The following is a 17,330-nucleotide window of genomic DNA, read 5'->3' as shown; positions in this document are numbered from 1 at the left end:
CAGGCAGGGATAGCCACAGAAAGGGGGGGGGGGGGGGGTAGAACACAACAGACAGCGACTTCATGCTGTGGACAATGTCTAACTTCGATAAAGTACCGGTCCAGCAACCAGCTGCCTTCAGCAACCATTCCGCCCCTTTGATGTTGCACTCACCACCCTTCATGGATGGTCCCTGGAATACTGACTGACAGCAGCTCTAATACGCACTTCAATGTGACTTGCCCTAATCAGAAAGAGCTTCACATCCAGAAGCATGCGGAACCTGATCCTGAAAGACGGCGACAGCTAGCAAGAGAACGCAATCAAATACTGCAAGCTATCTGCGCCAAGACATTGCTGTCATTCAGCAGATCATTCTGCAAAAAAACCTGAGCTAATCTTCACCCATGCCAGTCTTGGCGGTTTGAATAACAGTTAGTGTACTTTGAAGGATGCATATCTCTCAACACAGTGCACCCAACTTCATATGCGCTTTTCTCAACACTGCGCAAAACTACATACCACCTTCCTTCAGGGTGTAGAGGGTCAATGGTATTTAATGTCAGGCACATCTATATGCTGGCCACTCACTTTCACTGACTGGAGAAGATCAAGGTTCCGTGGATCATTAGGATCCAGCCTTGCCTCGTCTAAAGAAGACAAACAAGCAAAATAATTAGGGCTGAAACGATTATACCGAATAATCGAGTACTCGTTTGATAACTCTAACGATCGAGCAATCGTTCAGATTACCGATTACGATTATTTGGGTTTTTTAAATTTGTGTCCAGAAAGTACTGTAAACCCTCGTTTTGTGAAGTTTGAATCAGTTTCTGCTGGGAGTATGCAGTTGCAAGGGGCATGGTTCATGTTCTGAGGTTAAATTGACTTCAAAACTGCCATGTTTCGGAGCTACCCTTTCACTAATGGAGATTTGTTGGTATTATGAAGGGATACAAGTAGTTTGTGGAAACAGAGTAATGTTTGCACAGAATTATGACTCTATTTGCTAACGATTGTAATCGATTACTCGATCGTTAAGCTAAAGAGTAATCGATACGTGAAAATCCACGATCGTTTCAGCCCTAAAAATAATCAAGCAAATAGTCGACATATGCAACTATTAATTTCCGTGCACTAATTATTGGGGGCACTTTAATCTACCTATCTCTGAAAATTCACATTCAGTGATAGGTCATACTTGTATAATATAAATGCCTTCCAGCAGGAGACCTTGGGATTACGTCTCTAAATATAGCATGCAGACATGCAGACATGCAGATAAAGAACTTCAAAGTACATGTATGCTACATGGGTGATGATATGTTTCGTGCAAAACACATCAAGTAGCATGTGTGGCCAAAGTTCTTTCTTGCCATAAACCCGTAGAAATGTCCCCCCCCCCCCTGCTCCACCATAGATACCAATAGTATGCATGGCAAAACCTAAGCAGCATGCCCAGTCTCACCGATCCAGCTTGCAAGTTTCTTTGCATCCACTATTCCCGCCATGCCAAGGGCGCCAATAGCGTCGCCATGGTGGTGTTTCTTGCTACAACGTGACATGGGAACGAAACAAGCAGCAGCAGCAAGACACAATCCGCACGGATTCTAAGCACCTGCCTTAATGTGGTGCACCGGGCATACATCGTAGTCGAGACCTCAGGTCGACTAAGTCACGGTGCTCAGCACCACCACCATGGCACTCCTCCATTCATCATAATTATTATCACAAGGTGTTTGGAGTAGGGAAGTTCGTAAAAAATACATATTCTGTATGAGAAACAGTGACTCGGAAACGTTATGCATACTTTCATGCACTCAAACTCGCTCCTAGACATTGCCATTCACCCTATGGCTACTTAGATGTCTAGATGTTGAAAATGGCTTTACCTCGCTGATGCTGAAAAAGACAACAGCACAGCGACTGATTACAAACATCATGTTCTTTCAAAGTGAAGCAGTATCATAAGGATGCACCAAGTTCTGAAGTGCATAATAAAATAATTATTATTTCAATTTGGGCTCACGAGGGCTATTTGGGGGCATCACAATCACTTGAGGACAGTGAAGAGGTTGTGTGCGCACCTTTCATTATCTTCCTCCTCGTCAAACTCCGGTGGAGCAGCCGTTCTTCCCGTGATAGGATCAACATTCCAGCCGCAGACAAGGTGGATATCAGCTGACGTCAGCAGCTCGCGCACTTCATATTGCATTTCCTCAGTGGACGTGTTGGCTTGCACGACAGGAACCGACACTGACCCTGGGACAAACACCCCGAACAGAATGACGTGGAAACTAGCACGACAAAAGCTTTCCCAAGTGAGGTATGCACCACAAGAATCAATGCCGGTGCAGTGTCATAGGAAGCGTGCGTTTAGAAGTCTGAAGAAAATGTTGAACGGTCCCTGCTGGGATGCTGGCTACACCACAGCTCAGTGCTTAGAGCGCAGCTGGCCTATAGTGAAGGTCTCTGGTTCGAGTTCTGGGAGTGCTAGTCAAATTTTTCTAAGACCTTTCCCCTTTTCAATACCCTGAACTGATGAATATAAGACTCCATGATCGTACCATTACCATCCAGCAAATGCTTGTAATGAGCTTGCCAGTATACACAACCTACCACTTCCCACTGCTGTTAGCATGGATGGTGATACCCGCCTCTCAGCACTAAACTCAATTCTCTGAGCTGTAGCAGTCTCAACCGAGACATGTCGGCTGGGAACGGGCAGAAACACTTCTGAGATTTGACGAGACTGCAAATAGCTGTCCTCTACAACCTGTAGCACAAACAGCAGAAACGAGAGTAAGGCACCTCACAGGGTGGTTTGAAACAGCCTGAGGTGCACAAGTTCAGACGTCCTTCAAACTCAGTTTGACTGCCTGATAAAATAACCTCCCCTGTGGGGTAGAATACAGAATAAAGTAGCTTTTAAACAAGTGTAGCCCAGCAGCTTGTTCTGGGAGCAGTAGTTCCCAGGTCAGATACTGCACAAGCGGCTGTACTCTAACAATTCAACCACACCCTTGGAATATTTCACAAATATATTGATCATGCAGCTGAATCTCAAAACAAAGAACAACCACCTGTTGCCTACCTGCAAAACCACACTCCCCGGCCATCGTCCAGGATAGGTGTTGATTGAATCATTGAAATGTATGACAAAGTCTTGTTCAACACATCTGGCACAGGCAGAATAGAATGCACGGATTGAATTTTTTTTAAACTACTCGAAGGAGTTGTGCTTGGACTTTGACAGAAGGGTTTAGAACCAGAACTCCATATGGGACGGTGCACAATGTTGTATGGCAATTGCATGTATCCTTCAGTGCAACATCTTACACCTCGCACTGAGATTAAAATCCAAGCCGCTTTGAATATGTCAAATGTGATCTCCAATGACCAGCCGATTGTTGCTTAACATCTTGTACAAATGTTTGCATCACTTACTTGCTCCTAGACTGTCCGGCTTCGCGCTCATCAATCATCACTCGTACGAAGTAGCTCTGTCTCTGAACTTCACGGCGCCTTGCTTGTTCATTTCTGCCCAAGAAATAAACACAACTTGCATGTTGCTTACGAACTATCACCAGGGATAATAAGGACATCCTGAGCTTAATTTTACCATCGTTCGAATGTTGCATTGAGTGTTTAACACCCTGTATATGGAAGTAATGTATATAATACAACCCAACAGTACACTTGTACGTGAAATATAAAACGACATACAAACCGAGCAAAGCCGAGGTTTGTATGATGGTTTATATTTCACGTACAAGCGTACTAGTGGGATGTATTATACTTATGCTGACCTTCATACAAACTGACAGTCAACTTCTTCCTGTTCCTATGGTGGCGGTATATGGGGTTTGTATGAGGTTTATATGCCCAGCATAAGCCGCCAGCATGATGGGCAAGTTGACTGGAAGTTTGTATGAAAGGTCAGCATAAGGATTAATACGAGGACAGACGATGGCCTCAGCTAAGTTTTACCTGGGACAGGAGGTGATTGCTGTCAGGGGTAGGTCAGTCTCCAGGTGAGGCGTGATGATTGGATTACCTGCAGATGAACACAAAACCACAAGACATTCGTGTGTTTTTATCCTTCAAACCTTTACAAGTTATACTGGCTTGAGCAAAGTCAGCAACGCTGAACAGGTAGTGGGGGGGGGGGGGGGGGGACTGGTGTTTATATGTAGATCTAAAGGGGATACCATGCAACGGTTATCATCTTCTGACAAGTAAGGCTGAAATACACACCTGGCCTCCTTCTGTTCTTCAAAGCATTCTCTGTAACAAGTGATCGGCATGCTTCTTCGTCAAAACCAGTCGGCTTCTTCGGCTTGGGTACGGCTATGCACAACAGAGAAACCAATTCCAACTGGCAACTGCAACTCCACGGCACTCTTCAGGATAGTTACCGATCAGGGCCAGTAAAAGCCACTGTGCAAGGGATTTAGTACATGACTGTACTCTTTACAACTTGCAGTCGACTCCTGATATAACGAACACCAGTGTGCAGGATAATTAGTTCTTTATGGCCGACGGTCTTTACAACAGAAATGCACTCACACCATGCAAGCAACACGTTACGATAGGCACGTGGCCAATGACTGCATGACTCTACTTGCTTTATATGTTACCCTACACGATATGGTTCATTATAAAACTTTTCGCTACAAAGGGTATGGATTCAAACAGGAACATAGACAATGGTTCTCTTTATCACGAGACTTGCTATGCGCGAGTTCGTTATGAGTGACATTCACGGCATAAACCAAAGATCAACTATTCTGCACAAATCCGTAGAAATAGCAGAATTCCTTTGAAATATTCCGGGGCCACAGCAACGCCTGAAGAGACATACTGCCCAAGAAATACTACTTTAAGTCCCATCGCAGTATCTTCTGTATGTGAATGAAGTACCTTGCTGGGTTATTGGGGCTGCCTGTCCCTGGTCGGTTGTAGAGTTCTCAATCTGTCATCATGAAACCAAACACAGAACAAAATGAGACGGTCACCGGGTGCAAATGTGATGGAATAAGGTGCGGCTTTCCAAGTTTTTGAGAATAGAGCATAAACTGAGCACAAATCAAACAAAATCAATGTTAACATCTCCTCGTAGCAAACGGTGTATAGGCACGAAGTATCCTTAGCCTTACCTACTCAGTCACAGAAAGTACACAGGCACAATGTATCCTCTGTCTAAGCCCTAGTATACATTCATACCTGTTGCTTGTAGGATCGATATAGAGCTTTATGTCGGCGGTATTCTGCCATCTGATCCTGGTGCAGCTTGTCAGCTTCAACCCTTCAAACAAGACAATGCCAGAAACAAACATCAACAAAGACTGCCATGCGGCAGCAGCAAGCTTCAACCCTTCATGCTGTCAGGCTATACATATCTCGCAACAGAATGAGCTACAAGCGATTGGCCTCAAAGATTGGTCAACTAACTAACAGTGTTACCTGAGCTCTTCCACTTCTTCATCAATCTCCTCCTGCCACTTCTGCTGATCCTGCTCCTTGTTGACGTTATCTCTAAAGATAAGAAGAAGAAACAGCGAAGGTTGCACGGCACAGCATGGTAACACAGCATGAAACAGTATTTTTTATTGTTTTCTCCTCTTCTCCGAGGGAAACATGGATGCAGTGAATGGGATTTCGGTCTTTGACCACTTTGTGGTGGGTCTGATCTACTCACCTCCCACCGCTTAGGAGCTGCATCTGCGCCTTGATCCAAGAGGGTGGTGGCGTTCCTGCGGATGCGGAAAACTGGGCCTTTGGCCGAGTCTCACGCGAACCGTGAAATTTTTTTTCTCCTTATTTTACGAAGGAATTCCCGACAGGCACCATCGCCTTTCTACAGGGAACCCTAAGAAAGTCTTGTTGGATGATTGAAATTCAGCAGGTGAATTAGACAGGCGGTAAGCAGGTGGTAGTACATGTTTACCCTCGTTAGAAGACAACTCCGGGGGGGGGGGGGGGGGTTCAAAATCGTTGTTCTATAACGAGTATTATCTACTATCCGGACTTGCACATACGTGTATTGTAACCGGTGTCGTGCTGGCGAGGGTAGACATGTAGTGTACTGGGCACCAAGGGGCCACATCTTCAGCTGTCCGTTACGGTCAGGAGTATGCAGCTAAACATTGGGGAAATGACCGGAGTTTTGCAGGCATGATCGATGTCAATCCTTTGCAACCTCTGAAGCAAGCAAAGGGCCCATGCTCTCACCAGCCACATTTGCTGACCACACAGTTCGACCACACTCGTTGGGCAAACATATACCCCGGGCGAGATTATGAACGAATAAAACTGTAGGTGCAAAACATACTGACTACAGTCCATTTCAAAACTATAGACGCGTACCTAGGCAAAAACCGTTATGCCAGCACATATACCACACAAAATCTGTGATCACTTTGTGCATAAAGTTTTCCAAATTGGGCGTCTGTTATCCAATCGTTTAGAAACTATATGAGAGTAATTGTGGAGCGGACCTGAGCAATATTCTGAAAACTATTCTCAAAAGGTTCCAGCCAAATTTGAAATATTTCAGAAACCCTACGCGTCTATTATAATAATGAAATGGACTGTAGATCATCAACTATCCACCGTGGGCAAATAGAGATCTCAGTAAAGTTTCTCTCCAGAGGTGGCAGTAACGTGTATGTGCCTAGCTTGCCACCAGGAAAACATATCAACTAACATCAAAGACAGAAGGTGGACACTGCATTCAGTAGAAACACAGAGGTATTCGCTAAGACCTTACTTCTTCAAGATCAGCTTGAGACCGGTGCTGGTATAGCCTTGGCTGTGACGCAGGGACTTCATCTGCATCCAACACCTACGTGTCCGTACATACAAGGAAAGAGACAGGATCCAGTCAGTTTGGGTCTTTCATGCTATGGTGAATTTCTGGCAGGGCATAAACGAAATCAACTGGCAGAACTAGCTCACCCAAACATGTTCTTGATCAACTGTTTCTCTGTGGCACTCTCCCCATCGCGAAGTTGACGGGTTCTCCTATAGCAGAAAACGAGAGATCAAAAATACCCCCACCGAGATGTTGATGTTTTCCGGCAACCTCTGTGGCAAGTTGCCATTGTAATTGATAATGACACGGACATTGCAACACTGTAGCCTCCACACAACTACTAAGAACTCGCACATACTACTTGTAAGTACATTCACACGGTAGGTCCTCAGCATTAATACCTTCAATCAACACAATATAAGCTAGATCCTCATCATCAATGTCTCCAGTTAAGTGCAAGGCATATCCTTGTCAATGTCTTCAGTAACATGAGCTGCCGATCTAGCCGCCCACTGACCTGATTTCCATTTGATAATCAGCAAGCTGTTTGGACGTTGCTAGAGCATCCAGTTCTGTACCTCCCTGCAAGCAAGCAAGCAAGAATACAAACTCTTACATGTCTGACCTATAATTAGTAGACCCAGTCCGATGCTGGGTAAAGGATTCTGAAAGACGTCATAATCCAGATAGACTGCAGTAGAATGCACGAGCAATGGAGATACAATAATGCAGATCATTAAAATTCAATTCATTGTGTCTCACCGTTGCCAGGGTAACGTGGAGTTGAGCAGCAGCAGTCTTCAGTGCTTTCAGCTGCATGTATTCATTCAAAACACAGAGACATGATCTTGAGTATCGTTTTTCAAAATACATGAAGAAGTGTTCTAACGCTGATGCACTTTCATCATCACCACAGTGGCGTGCCATAAAATACCAGTGTATATATTGTTCACTATAGTATCAATCAATGTGCTCCAAAGTACCACACGGATAAGGGGTGCAGGATGCACTTCGTACCCACTGTCAGTGCCATCTATCCCATATGGGCAAATGCTTGTCCTTTCAAACATGTAGCAGGTACCATCACCATGATATGCACGTTCTCCAACACCTTACACTGCGCATGCGCCGCGCTCAGCTTTACCTTGTCAGTGAGAAAGTTGATGCTGTTCTTGGCTTTCCGCAGCGTGTAGGCACTGAAGTACTGCAGTAGGCGTGATGCCAGTACGTGTTCAACGCTGAACAGTGGGTGATGGGAGAACCTCACAGAGTCTACATTCAGTGTCAAACACCACTGTCCTGGGAGGAAGAGGTGTGAAGAAAATACAACTAAAGTGTTAACACCATTAGGCAACCAATCACCCAAGTAGCATACAACGTCCTTGGAGTTAAGTTAATGTTGGAGAATAGGGGGGGGGGGGGCAATTTTGGATTCACAAGTTACCAGACTGACTTACTTGACTGTAGCTCGCTAAGCCGGGTGTCAGGATCAAGTTGGGCCTACACACAGCAATGGAAAACAATACACTACTTATTGCACTTGGCTCGTTTGTCAACAAGTCATGTTCTTCTGGCTGAAGTTGTTAACCTAAGAAATCCTATACACAAGACAATAGGTTGGTTTGCAATGCAGGAAACAGACAACCCTTCCATGACACATCCCTTCAATACAATTTCAAATTTGCTTTTTAATGGTCTCCCAGAGAGTGCAGGCAGAGATTTTACCAATATCTAGCAGAAGAACACAGCACCTCGTTTGTCTACAATGCCAAACTGGGGAGTCACAAGGTAAACAGAGTTTGGCTTCCTTGTGTGAGGTAGAAACAAAGTGCATGGCTACTTGTACACAGTATGGCAGGATCATGTCAAGCAGCGGCCAATTATGCCTTGAGTCCGTGCAACAGTACATTGGTTCATGAACTACAGTGAATGGCCGTACAGTTGTGGACCTACCGGGTGGAAATACATCCTGGGAGCATCACCGTCATTTCCCAACCACCAGTCCACTTGACGCTCTGGCCACTCTTTCACCGGGTTTGGCAAGCAAATCAGCCTGCCGTCCTTGCCAAACCAAACCAGAGACTGTCAAGGCAACAACAAGAACCAGGAAAGTAGTGTGAGATAATCCTGCTACAGCACTTACACAATTCAACGCAGTACTCATGCTGACATGCGTGTTATTAGATCGTCCACACCCATTGTACATGATGGCGGTCTTCTTTCAGACAGTCACAAATCACATAACTACGTTCATGAAATCTCTCGAAAGCCATTCCGAGTTCCCATGCCGCACTGGCACTCCACTCGGTATTAGCAACAAGCTTGTACCGCGGAATTGTCTAGTTTTTGGCCTACCTGGCTTCCTTGTTTCAGCAGTCGATTTTCAACTATGGCCTGGTTACTCAGTGACATGGGTGGATTGTGACCGGTGAAGAGACCCTCTTGGTCCGGATAGCGCGGTGCATGGTCGCTGGGTATCTTCTCAGTTTCTGGCACTGCAATGGGTACGAGAAAGTAGAGACACCCAAACAGTTCACACCCTTATATCACGAGGAGATGCATGCGCATGAATTTCAAAGGCGAAAGGCGCAGGTTCCAACCTTGACATCCATGTCACCTGCTGGCTGTGATATGTGATATTTGACATGTGATATGGGATTACAGTACTGTGCTACGGTGTCATGGCCTACAGTACTGCCGGGTGCCAAAGAACTGGGTGGGGGGGGGGGGGGGGGGGAGCCTCCTAGCCTAGGCCGTTCTAATTATTTTCATGTACATGTACTACAGTCTATGCTCAGTTGAGTTGAGTGACCGTGTATACATTGGTATTCTGTGCTTGGTGAAATCCTAGCCTGTTCTGTTCTTTGGCACCCGGCAGTACTGTACCTTCACTGCCATACGGTTCTACACCAGCCTCTATTGCCAAAAGTTACAGTACACTGGTCAACTATGATATACAGATCTAATAAGTATGACCTCTCCAGCTGTAGCTCAAGCAGAAGCAGCGTTCATAACTTGCAGATATCAGCATATTCCAAACCCGATATTTAGTCCAATGCTTCTAGCCCCACTGCTGTCACCCATGACGACCAATACATTTCAACAAGTAGTGACTCCTGACCTCAAACCTGCTGCATGTATGCTTAAGTTATTCTCAAGTGAATTGAATTGTACACCAAATTCAATGACTATTGATCATGCACTTGAGCCTCTTACCATAAACATCACTGGGTTGGAAGTAGAGTTTCTCTTCCAGTGCTAGCTGCTGTCTCAGGGAAGTGGCCATGGCAAATCCTTGCTCAACAAGGTCACTATCGTCGACTGACACGCTCCCGGTTGCGACCAATCCAGCTTCTCGTGGAGTACGCAGCTGGTCTCTACCCTGCAGTGTACAGGAGAAGGACAGCGTAGCCACACGGGGAGGAGGGGCGGGAGGGGGGGGGGGGGCATGATCGTCAGATATGCCACCGAGACGACAAACACGGAAGACATCAATTCATGCCCTGCCATTTTCTCACCAGCAAAGCGGATGTTTCTTGCTCTTGACGTGGCCTTCCAAGTCCATCCCGTTGCTCCGCGGTACTCAGTGGCTAGAAGAATTGAGCAGATGATAACAAAAATGCGGTAGAATGAGCTAAACACCATTGCAATGACGCAATGTTTAGAAGACTTGAATAGTCAGGCACTCAAGTTCAAGACTAGCAACTGGATTTCGGAGTACAGGATTGTACAGTGCATGAGCTCACAGGAGACTGAAGCTACTTTGTCGCATAAAGTGGTCTTATTCTTATCAATGAGCTCACCATCGCAATGTGAACCTCTCCTCCCTTTGCCCGATCTGCTGCGTCACTGGCATTCTCAGCATCCGGTGCTTTTCTGCGACCTGATAATATTGAAAATATAGGAAGGTACAATATTTCTTTGAAAGGGGTGAATAGAGGGAATCTACAACAGATTGTTATCTGTAACAATGCTAGCGAGAGTTAATCATCTCCAAGGATGAGCATGTGCATACGGACATAAATTATCGCTCTGCAACAAGGTATACAAGCATTGCATGCGTATGCATACAATTTTACTGTCACTGAACTGGATCTAGACCTCATTGGGTTACTGGAACTGTGTGGTGTGCACCTGTAGGCTGCGCTCCTGTGTACCAATGAGAGCATTGTGAGCCTTAGACCTGACTACATCGGAACAATACCAGGTCGTACCATAATGAGAGGGGGGGGGGGGGAATGGTGATAAAACAAGCAACATTGTACAATGTATTGTGGACGTACGTGGCCAACTAAGCTCGGAGTCCATAGGTGGGCCTGTAGGTCGCATAAAGAAGTCATAGCTTGCATCATGTTGGCCCTATAGTGCACTCAAACATATACATGCACACACACACGCACACACACACACACACACACACACACACACACACACACTCACACACACACACACACACACACACACACACACTCACACACACACACACACACACACACACACACACACACACTCACACACACACACACACACACACACACACACACACACACACACACACACACACACACACACTCACACACACATTCACACACACACACACATACACTCACACACACACACACACACACACACACACACACACACATTCACACACACACACACACACACACACACACACACACACACACACACACACACACACACACACACACACACACACACACACACACACACACACACACACACACACACACACACACACACACACACACACACACACACACACACACACACACACACATGCAAACACATGCACAAACAACGCATACGCATACACATACAAGTACAGGGTAAACTGGGAGTTTCAACAAGGCACCTCCGGGATAAGCAGGTCGCAATGTTTGAGCGCAGGTGACGGTTTTTGAAACTCAGAGGACCTCGTATTTAACATACATGTACTACCGTACTGGCAATATATGTTGCCGCGTAACGCGTAACGCAGGGGGGTGCGGCGTAACGCACGACCAGGCTAGTGCGACAAATTTTCCTTGCGTTCGTAACGCGCGTCCGGCGGGGTGCGGCGATCTTTTCATTGCAAAAAAGGCTGAAAACTGTGAAAGCACGTGTACCGCGTGGTGAAAAGTTCAAAACTGGACACAGCAGGAAGTCCTGCAATAGCAAAAAAAGGACTGCGGCAATATAGAAACCTGTGTAACGGCTGCTGTGCAACTTTGCATGTAACGCCCTGCGTGCGGCAAACATGTGCCAATGTAACGCTTCATGGCCTCACTGCGGCAACATATATTGCCAGTACGGTAGTATCATCCATGTATCTGAAAAGGTGCATTGTACGACGTGACTCAAGTACCACTGTTTATGGGACTCAAGTACCACTGTTTGGTGTGACTCTAGCTTGCAGGAGCAACGAAGGCAATGAAGTCAAAAAACAGAGCACTGTGTGAGCATGCAAGTAATAGTAACCTCAGGCTGTTTCTCTTCTTGACCGGCAAAGTTGACAGCCTTCTTCCAATTCTTCCTCGACTTTGGACTTTGCCCTGACCCGTCTCTCGCCTCGGCCTCCTAGGGAAGTAAAAAGCAGTGCACAATAAGACCCAAGCACCTATCGAAATATTGTAGACTGAAATATCAAACAAGACAACATAATATGTAGTGATAGATATTACAAAAGCTACTCAAAGCCTGTCTTCTTCCATCAAATTCAAGAGGCACAAATAGAAATTCTCGATAAAAATAGTATTGTGATGGAAGTAGGACCTGCCTACCTGTAATTGAGAAGGTGCGCTGGCCCTTTGCGTCTTCTGTTTAGTCTACAGGACAAGCACGGAGAAAGAAACATAGCATTTGTGTGAACAGAAAATGGTAAGGAGGAGCTGCTGTGTGCAGATAGTATCTACACACACATACCGAAAATGACTGCCATTACTTCACTCATTCACGTGTTCACAGTAATCATAGTCTCCTAGTCCACACTAGTGAAATAGTCCACACTAGTGAAATTCATGTCAGCAGCAGTGTCACAATAATGATACTCATGCCCTCAACAGTTCATAAAATTGAAAGTCACGCTGACCACAGTGGCTAAGACGCAAGAACACGCCAGCGCGGCTCAGCAGCCAATCAGTTGCTTTGCCTACCTTCATTTTGGCCGAGGACACCTGGGCTCGCAGTCGATCACGCAAATCGGAGCTCATTGTAGCCATGCTGTCATCCTCGCCACCTGTCCCTTGTTGATCTAGGCTGGCCTGGCGAGGCGCCCTCTTCACGGAGGCCATGCGTTCACGCAGGCTGGCAAACTCACTGCTCGGACTTCCCTGATGCTGGCCAAGGATTGGCGCTGGCAGGTCAGCACCTCTGCCACCCTCATCGAGTGGCTGCAAGTGTGACATCCGCAGCGGGCTGTTTACAACCGATAGCTGGGACAAAAACAATTCCAAACAAGACAATGCATGGAGCAAGACAAGAACAGATAAGCTATGCCTTCACTCTCTTACATCCTATTTACACGCTGTTACATTTGTATTCCCATGGTACAGGGCACACTAGGAGAATATAGGCCAGTGTGCTAGCAGGATATAGTCATCGTTGAATGCAGGTGATCTCAGAAGCTTGTTGAAATCTTGCACAGCTAGAACATTCAGTACAAACAGTGCCTGCTGATAGTGGTCATACAAACCGACTGATTTAAGAGACCACCTGGCTAAGGTTTCCCTACACTTGCAACGGAGGTCAGTACCACTGCCTGAAGCACTACGATCTAAACCATGAAAGAAACGTCACGGTATGTCACAAGCCTCCTACTATGGATGCCGCATTACCTCGTTTGCATCTCTTGTCAAAACCGGTAGGGTTGATCTTCGCAATGGCGTTCCATCACCGGATCTTCCCGTTGTCTCAAACAAGTCCACACCTGACCCATGCTCCTAGAGTCAATTACATACAACACAAATGTGTACATTGCGTAGACACAAGTCTGGTGACATGACAGCACAGTGTGTAGTCATGACAACTAAGTTTGGGAACATGGTGGTATGATGCCATCGTCTAGGATAAGTTAAAATGCCTATCCTCAATCACTCAATGTCATTTGTTCCTATAACGTTATAACGGCACTCCTTCGGGAAATGAAAATGTCACAATACTCCATTTGCCACCAAATTACTATTATTATTATTATTATTATTATTATTATTATTAATTCAACATCTCCTGGCTCGTCAGAAGACTGCCTATAGATATGAGAAGTCGGGTGGTAGCCAACCACGGCGAACTGAATAATAAGGAGAGAAACAAAGAGAGTACTGCAAGGGGAGGCAATACTAGTAGATCTTTTGAACGGACTTTCCACGAGACATGCGCAATTGAAATTATTAATTACACCATGGCCATACGGATGGCCACTGCATTAGATATCCGTGGCACTGTAACAGTTAACGCGAGCAAGGCATTACACAGATCACTAACACTGACCTGCAGAGTAGAGCCAGCACCACTGCCTGTTGGGAATTCCCCTGTGCCGCGGAGCTGAGCACATGATCATAAACATGCAAGGGTTCTCCGTCGGCAACCGTAACAAGTGAGCCCCGTGCACTCATATTTCTGGTATCCGGATCTCAAAGTTACAGGCACATTGGTCTGGTGGAAATAGTGACTTCATACGCCAGATCTCTGGCACCCCCCTATCAAACATGTATAAGTGGCTACGGATATTTCCCGGTCCCGGACTGCCCAGATAAGAGAGAGATATGAATGTATATTGCTATATGACATGAATGTCACACTCAGTAGAAGCACTGTGAGGAAGTGAGGGATCGACTTCAAATATGCGAAATTCGTCAACACAGTACAATAACCTCTTCCCTGGTAAGGTACTCACTACAAACAGCACATCTATAGGTTTCATTCCGAGGAAAGGTGTCATGTCGGGGGGGGGGGGGGGTGAGAAGAGACATTGATGATCCCACGCATGCTAAACTCTGATTTGGCACCAGCGCGGCTTCTTCTAAGTGTTTGCATATTGTAGCATAATACTCATGAGATAGAAGTCAATACATGAATTTTTAATTTAGAAGAATGGATGAAGACACCAGGTTCATCAGATATGCTGTGCATATGAGTGCGAACACACAAACAAGCACACGCACATGCAGATCTTCCCCCCCCCCCCCCACACACACACTGGCACACACACACACTGGCACACACACTGGCACACACACTGGCACACACACACTGGCACACACACTGGCACACACACACTGGCACACACACTGGCACACACACACTGGCACACACACACTGGCACACACACTGGCACACACACACACTGGCACACACACTGGCACACACACTGGCACACACACTGGCACATACACTGGCACACACACTGGCACACACACTGGCACACACACTGGCACACACACACACTAGCACACACACACTGGCACACACACACACACTGGCACACACACCCACTGGCACACACACTGGCACAAACAGCATGTTCACTGCCACACACAACACAATTGCCGGTTGAAGCGTATTTTCTCACCGTGCCAATAGCCTTCCTCCTGTCAGCCAACCTTTGGCGCAGTATCCTGCCAACATGTCCATAGCAAATGCACAGAAATCTAAGTTTCAAAGCTTATCTCTCTCACACCTTTGACCTTTTGATGCCCATCGCCAGAGGCGATGATAGCGATGCTATGGCAGAAGCCATAGTAACTTGTGCTGGGCTTGCACCATTCAACAGCTTGCAAGGCTGAAGAATTGACTGCCACTATTCAGCCTGGTCGACACCACACAGCTATGGAGTGGCTTTGTCTGGCCAGTGAATCCCTACTTTTTGATCTTTTTCATTTTTTGTTCCCCGCACACACATAACACCACATACTCCGGAATGTACTGGCTGTTACTAACCACTCAGGAGATTGTAGACACACACACACACGACACACACACACACACACACACACACACACACACACCATACACACACACCATACACACACACACACACACACACACACACACACACCATACACACACACACATACACACGCGCGTGTGCACACACACACACGCACACTTTCGCCCATCCTAGACTCTAATGCAATAGTATTGATTGTCAGAGGATGGACAGGACCATTTTTAAAGCAGGGAATTGTGAGGTGAATGGCGCGTCAATCGAAAAAAGTGAGACATCCATCCAAGGGACAACACCTCACAGACGTGAATAGGGATTCATTTCGAGCTGAGGCAGTATGAACTCAGTGCCGCTCAGCACAGCCCCAAGCATGGATGTTACCATCGTATGTAGCCATGTAGACCTAGCTGAGTTGGGCAATATGCTGAAAGAATTAGATGAACTGAGGTACAGAGTAACTAAGTCGTGCATATGTAAGGATGTGTGCAGCAGTCACCGACAGTATGTGTGGCGAGCAGTTGTCAATAGAATTATTTTGTATACATGTAGTGATGTACTTGTACAATAATAATATTATTACTTCAGAAGTATTATTATTCCCAATGTGAGAGTACAGAAGTAACGCGACTGGAAAGACGCGTAGTGTCACATGTAGAACATTGTGTGCTATTGTTTATTCCAATGCATACACACAGGACTGAGGAGGAAGCGCCCTTACGATACTGTGTCCTGCATGCTGGCATCTTCAGGGGACGCCATGCTCCCGCTATGGCGTATGTGCTCTCTCCAGAAAAGCAGAGTCGGATTGCCTCCACGAATCACTCCTAACCATGAAGCTGCAAGAATATCTTCTCCAGCGGGCACCTACGCGCGTAGCGTACTCTTCTTCATAACTACGGTATATCCCCTATTTCTTTGGGAACTGTAAGTAGAAACCGAGGCAAACTCAAATATTTTTCGAAAGCTCAAACCTACAGCATCCAAAACTAGTCTAGCCTGGGACTTGGGAGGAAATGTCAGCATGATTGATACCGTTGTTCATTCATTTTGCTCGATATCCTAGATCTTGTTCACGCGCTCGGCTTGTTGACATGCGACATCAAACTGGAGTTGAGTGCTTGTCGTAGCAACTTTGCTGTCATGGTGACAGTTTTACGCACAAAAAGTAAAGTAATGCCGTAAAGTAATTGGTGGTAACACGTTCGCGTTTCCACCACTGTTTACCATGGTTTACGCACAAAGCTGAGCTTTCACTTGTGCTGCAAAAAGCGAAATCTACGTTCGATCAAAGAGGAAGTCATGCACTGATTCAAACACAATGACCATGATGACCATGATAACTGTTCCAACTGCAGTAGCTGTGCCCTGCATGCTGCAGCAGCAGCAGCAGGGAAGTCACCTAGTGTGATGACTGTATGATGACCGATTGCAATGATTTCAAGAATATGCCTGTGCCGTGACTGCCACTGTGCCAGCCAGTGGGTCGGAGCCATGATGACTTTGGCATACAGGTGACAGAACAACTTCTAAATCAGACAAACGCGCACACATGTACCATGTGAACACACACACACACACACACACACACAC

At 46.1% G+C, this 17,330-nt stretch overlaps 1 protein-coding gene across 1 annotated transcript in view; it reads right to left on the bottom strand.

The window, feature by feature from the left end:
- LOC135804829 (coiled-coil and C2 domain-containing protein 2A-like) overlaps positions 1-16,809 on the bottom strand; it is a 30,643-nt gene extending 13,834 nt beyond the window's left edge. The window contains exons 1-30 of the mRNA XM_065318788.1: positions 16,459-16,809; positions 15,366-15,411; positions 14,285-14,338; positions 13,633-13,737; positions 12,952-13,230; positions 12,580-12,624; positions 12,278-12,376; positions 11,080-11,155; positions 10,600-10,679; positions 10,315-10,386; positions 10,013-10,178; positions 9,152-9,291; positions 8,750-8,878; positions 8,254-8,296; positions 7,941-8,095; positions 7,559-7,609; positions 7,314-7,378; positions 6,940-7,005; positions 6,752-6,826; positions 5,446-5,517; positions 5,206-5,287; positions 4,903-4,954; positions 4,237-4,329; positions 3,970-4,036; positions 3,427-3,519; positions 3,074-3,158; positions 2,599-2,755; positions 2,067-2,241; positions 1,448-1,530; positions 571-629 (exon numbers count right to left, since the gene is read on the bottom strand). Of these exons, the coding sequence (XP_065174860.1) occupies positions 571-629; positions 1,448-1,530; positions 2,067-2,241; positions 2,599-2,755; positions 3,074-3,158; positions 3,427-3,519; positions 3,970-4,036; positions 4,237-4,329; positions 4,903-4,954; positions 5,206-5,287; positions 5,446-5,517; positions 6,752-6,826; positions 6,940-7,005; positions 7,314-7,378; positions 7,559-7,609; positions 7,941-8,095; positions 8,254-8,296; positions 8,750-8,878; positions 9,152-9,291; positions 10,013-10,178; positions 10,315-10,386; positions 10,600-10,679; positions 11,080-11,155; positions 12,278-12,376; positions 12,580-12,624; positions 12,952-13,230; positions 13,633-13,737; positions 14,285-14,338; positions 15,366-15,411; positions 16,459-16,499 (2,805 nt within the window). The 5' untranslated portion in view covers positions 16,500-16,809. The remainder of the gene's footprint in view (positions 1-570; positions 630-1,447; positions 1,531-2,066; positions 2,242-2,598; positions 2,756-3,073; positions 3,159-3,426; positions 3,520-3,969; positions 4,037-4,236; positions 4,330-4,902; positions 4,955-5,205; positions 5,288-5,445; positions 5,518-6,751; positions 6,827-6,939; positions 7,006-7,313; positions 7,379-7,558; positions 7,610-7,940; positions 8,096-8,253; positions 8,297-8,749; positions 8,879-9,151; positions 9,292-10,012; positions 10,179-10,314; positions 10,387-10,599; positions 10,680-11,079; positions 11,156-12,277; positions 12,377-12,579; positions 12,625-12,951; positions 13,231-13,632; positions 13,738-14,284; positions 14,339-15,365; positions 15,412-16,458) is intronic.
- Positions 16,810-17,330: the final 521 nt, after the last annotated feature.

The sequence above is a fragment of the Sycon ciliatum genome, chromosome 1, assembly GCF_964019385.1.
Source record: "Sycon ciliatum chromosome 1, ocSycCili1.1, whole genome shotgun sequence".
NCBI classification, from domain to species: Eukaryota; Metazoa; Porifera; class Calcarea; order Leucosolenida; family Sycettidae; genus Sycon; species Sycon ciliatum.
Note: the sequence above shows the minus strand (reverse complement) of the source record. Positions and strands in the feature narration are given on the sequence as shown.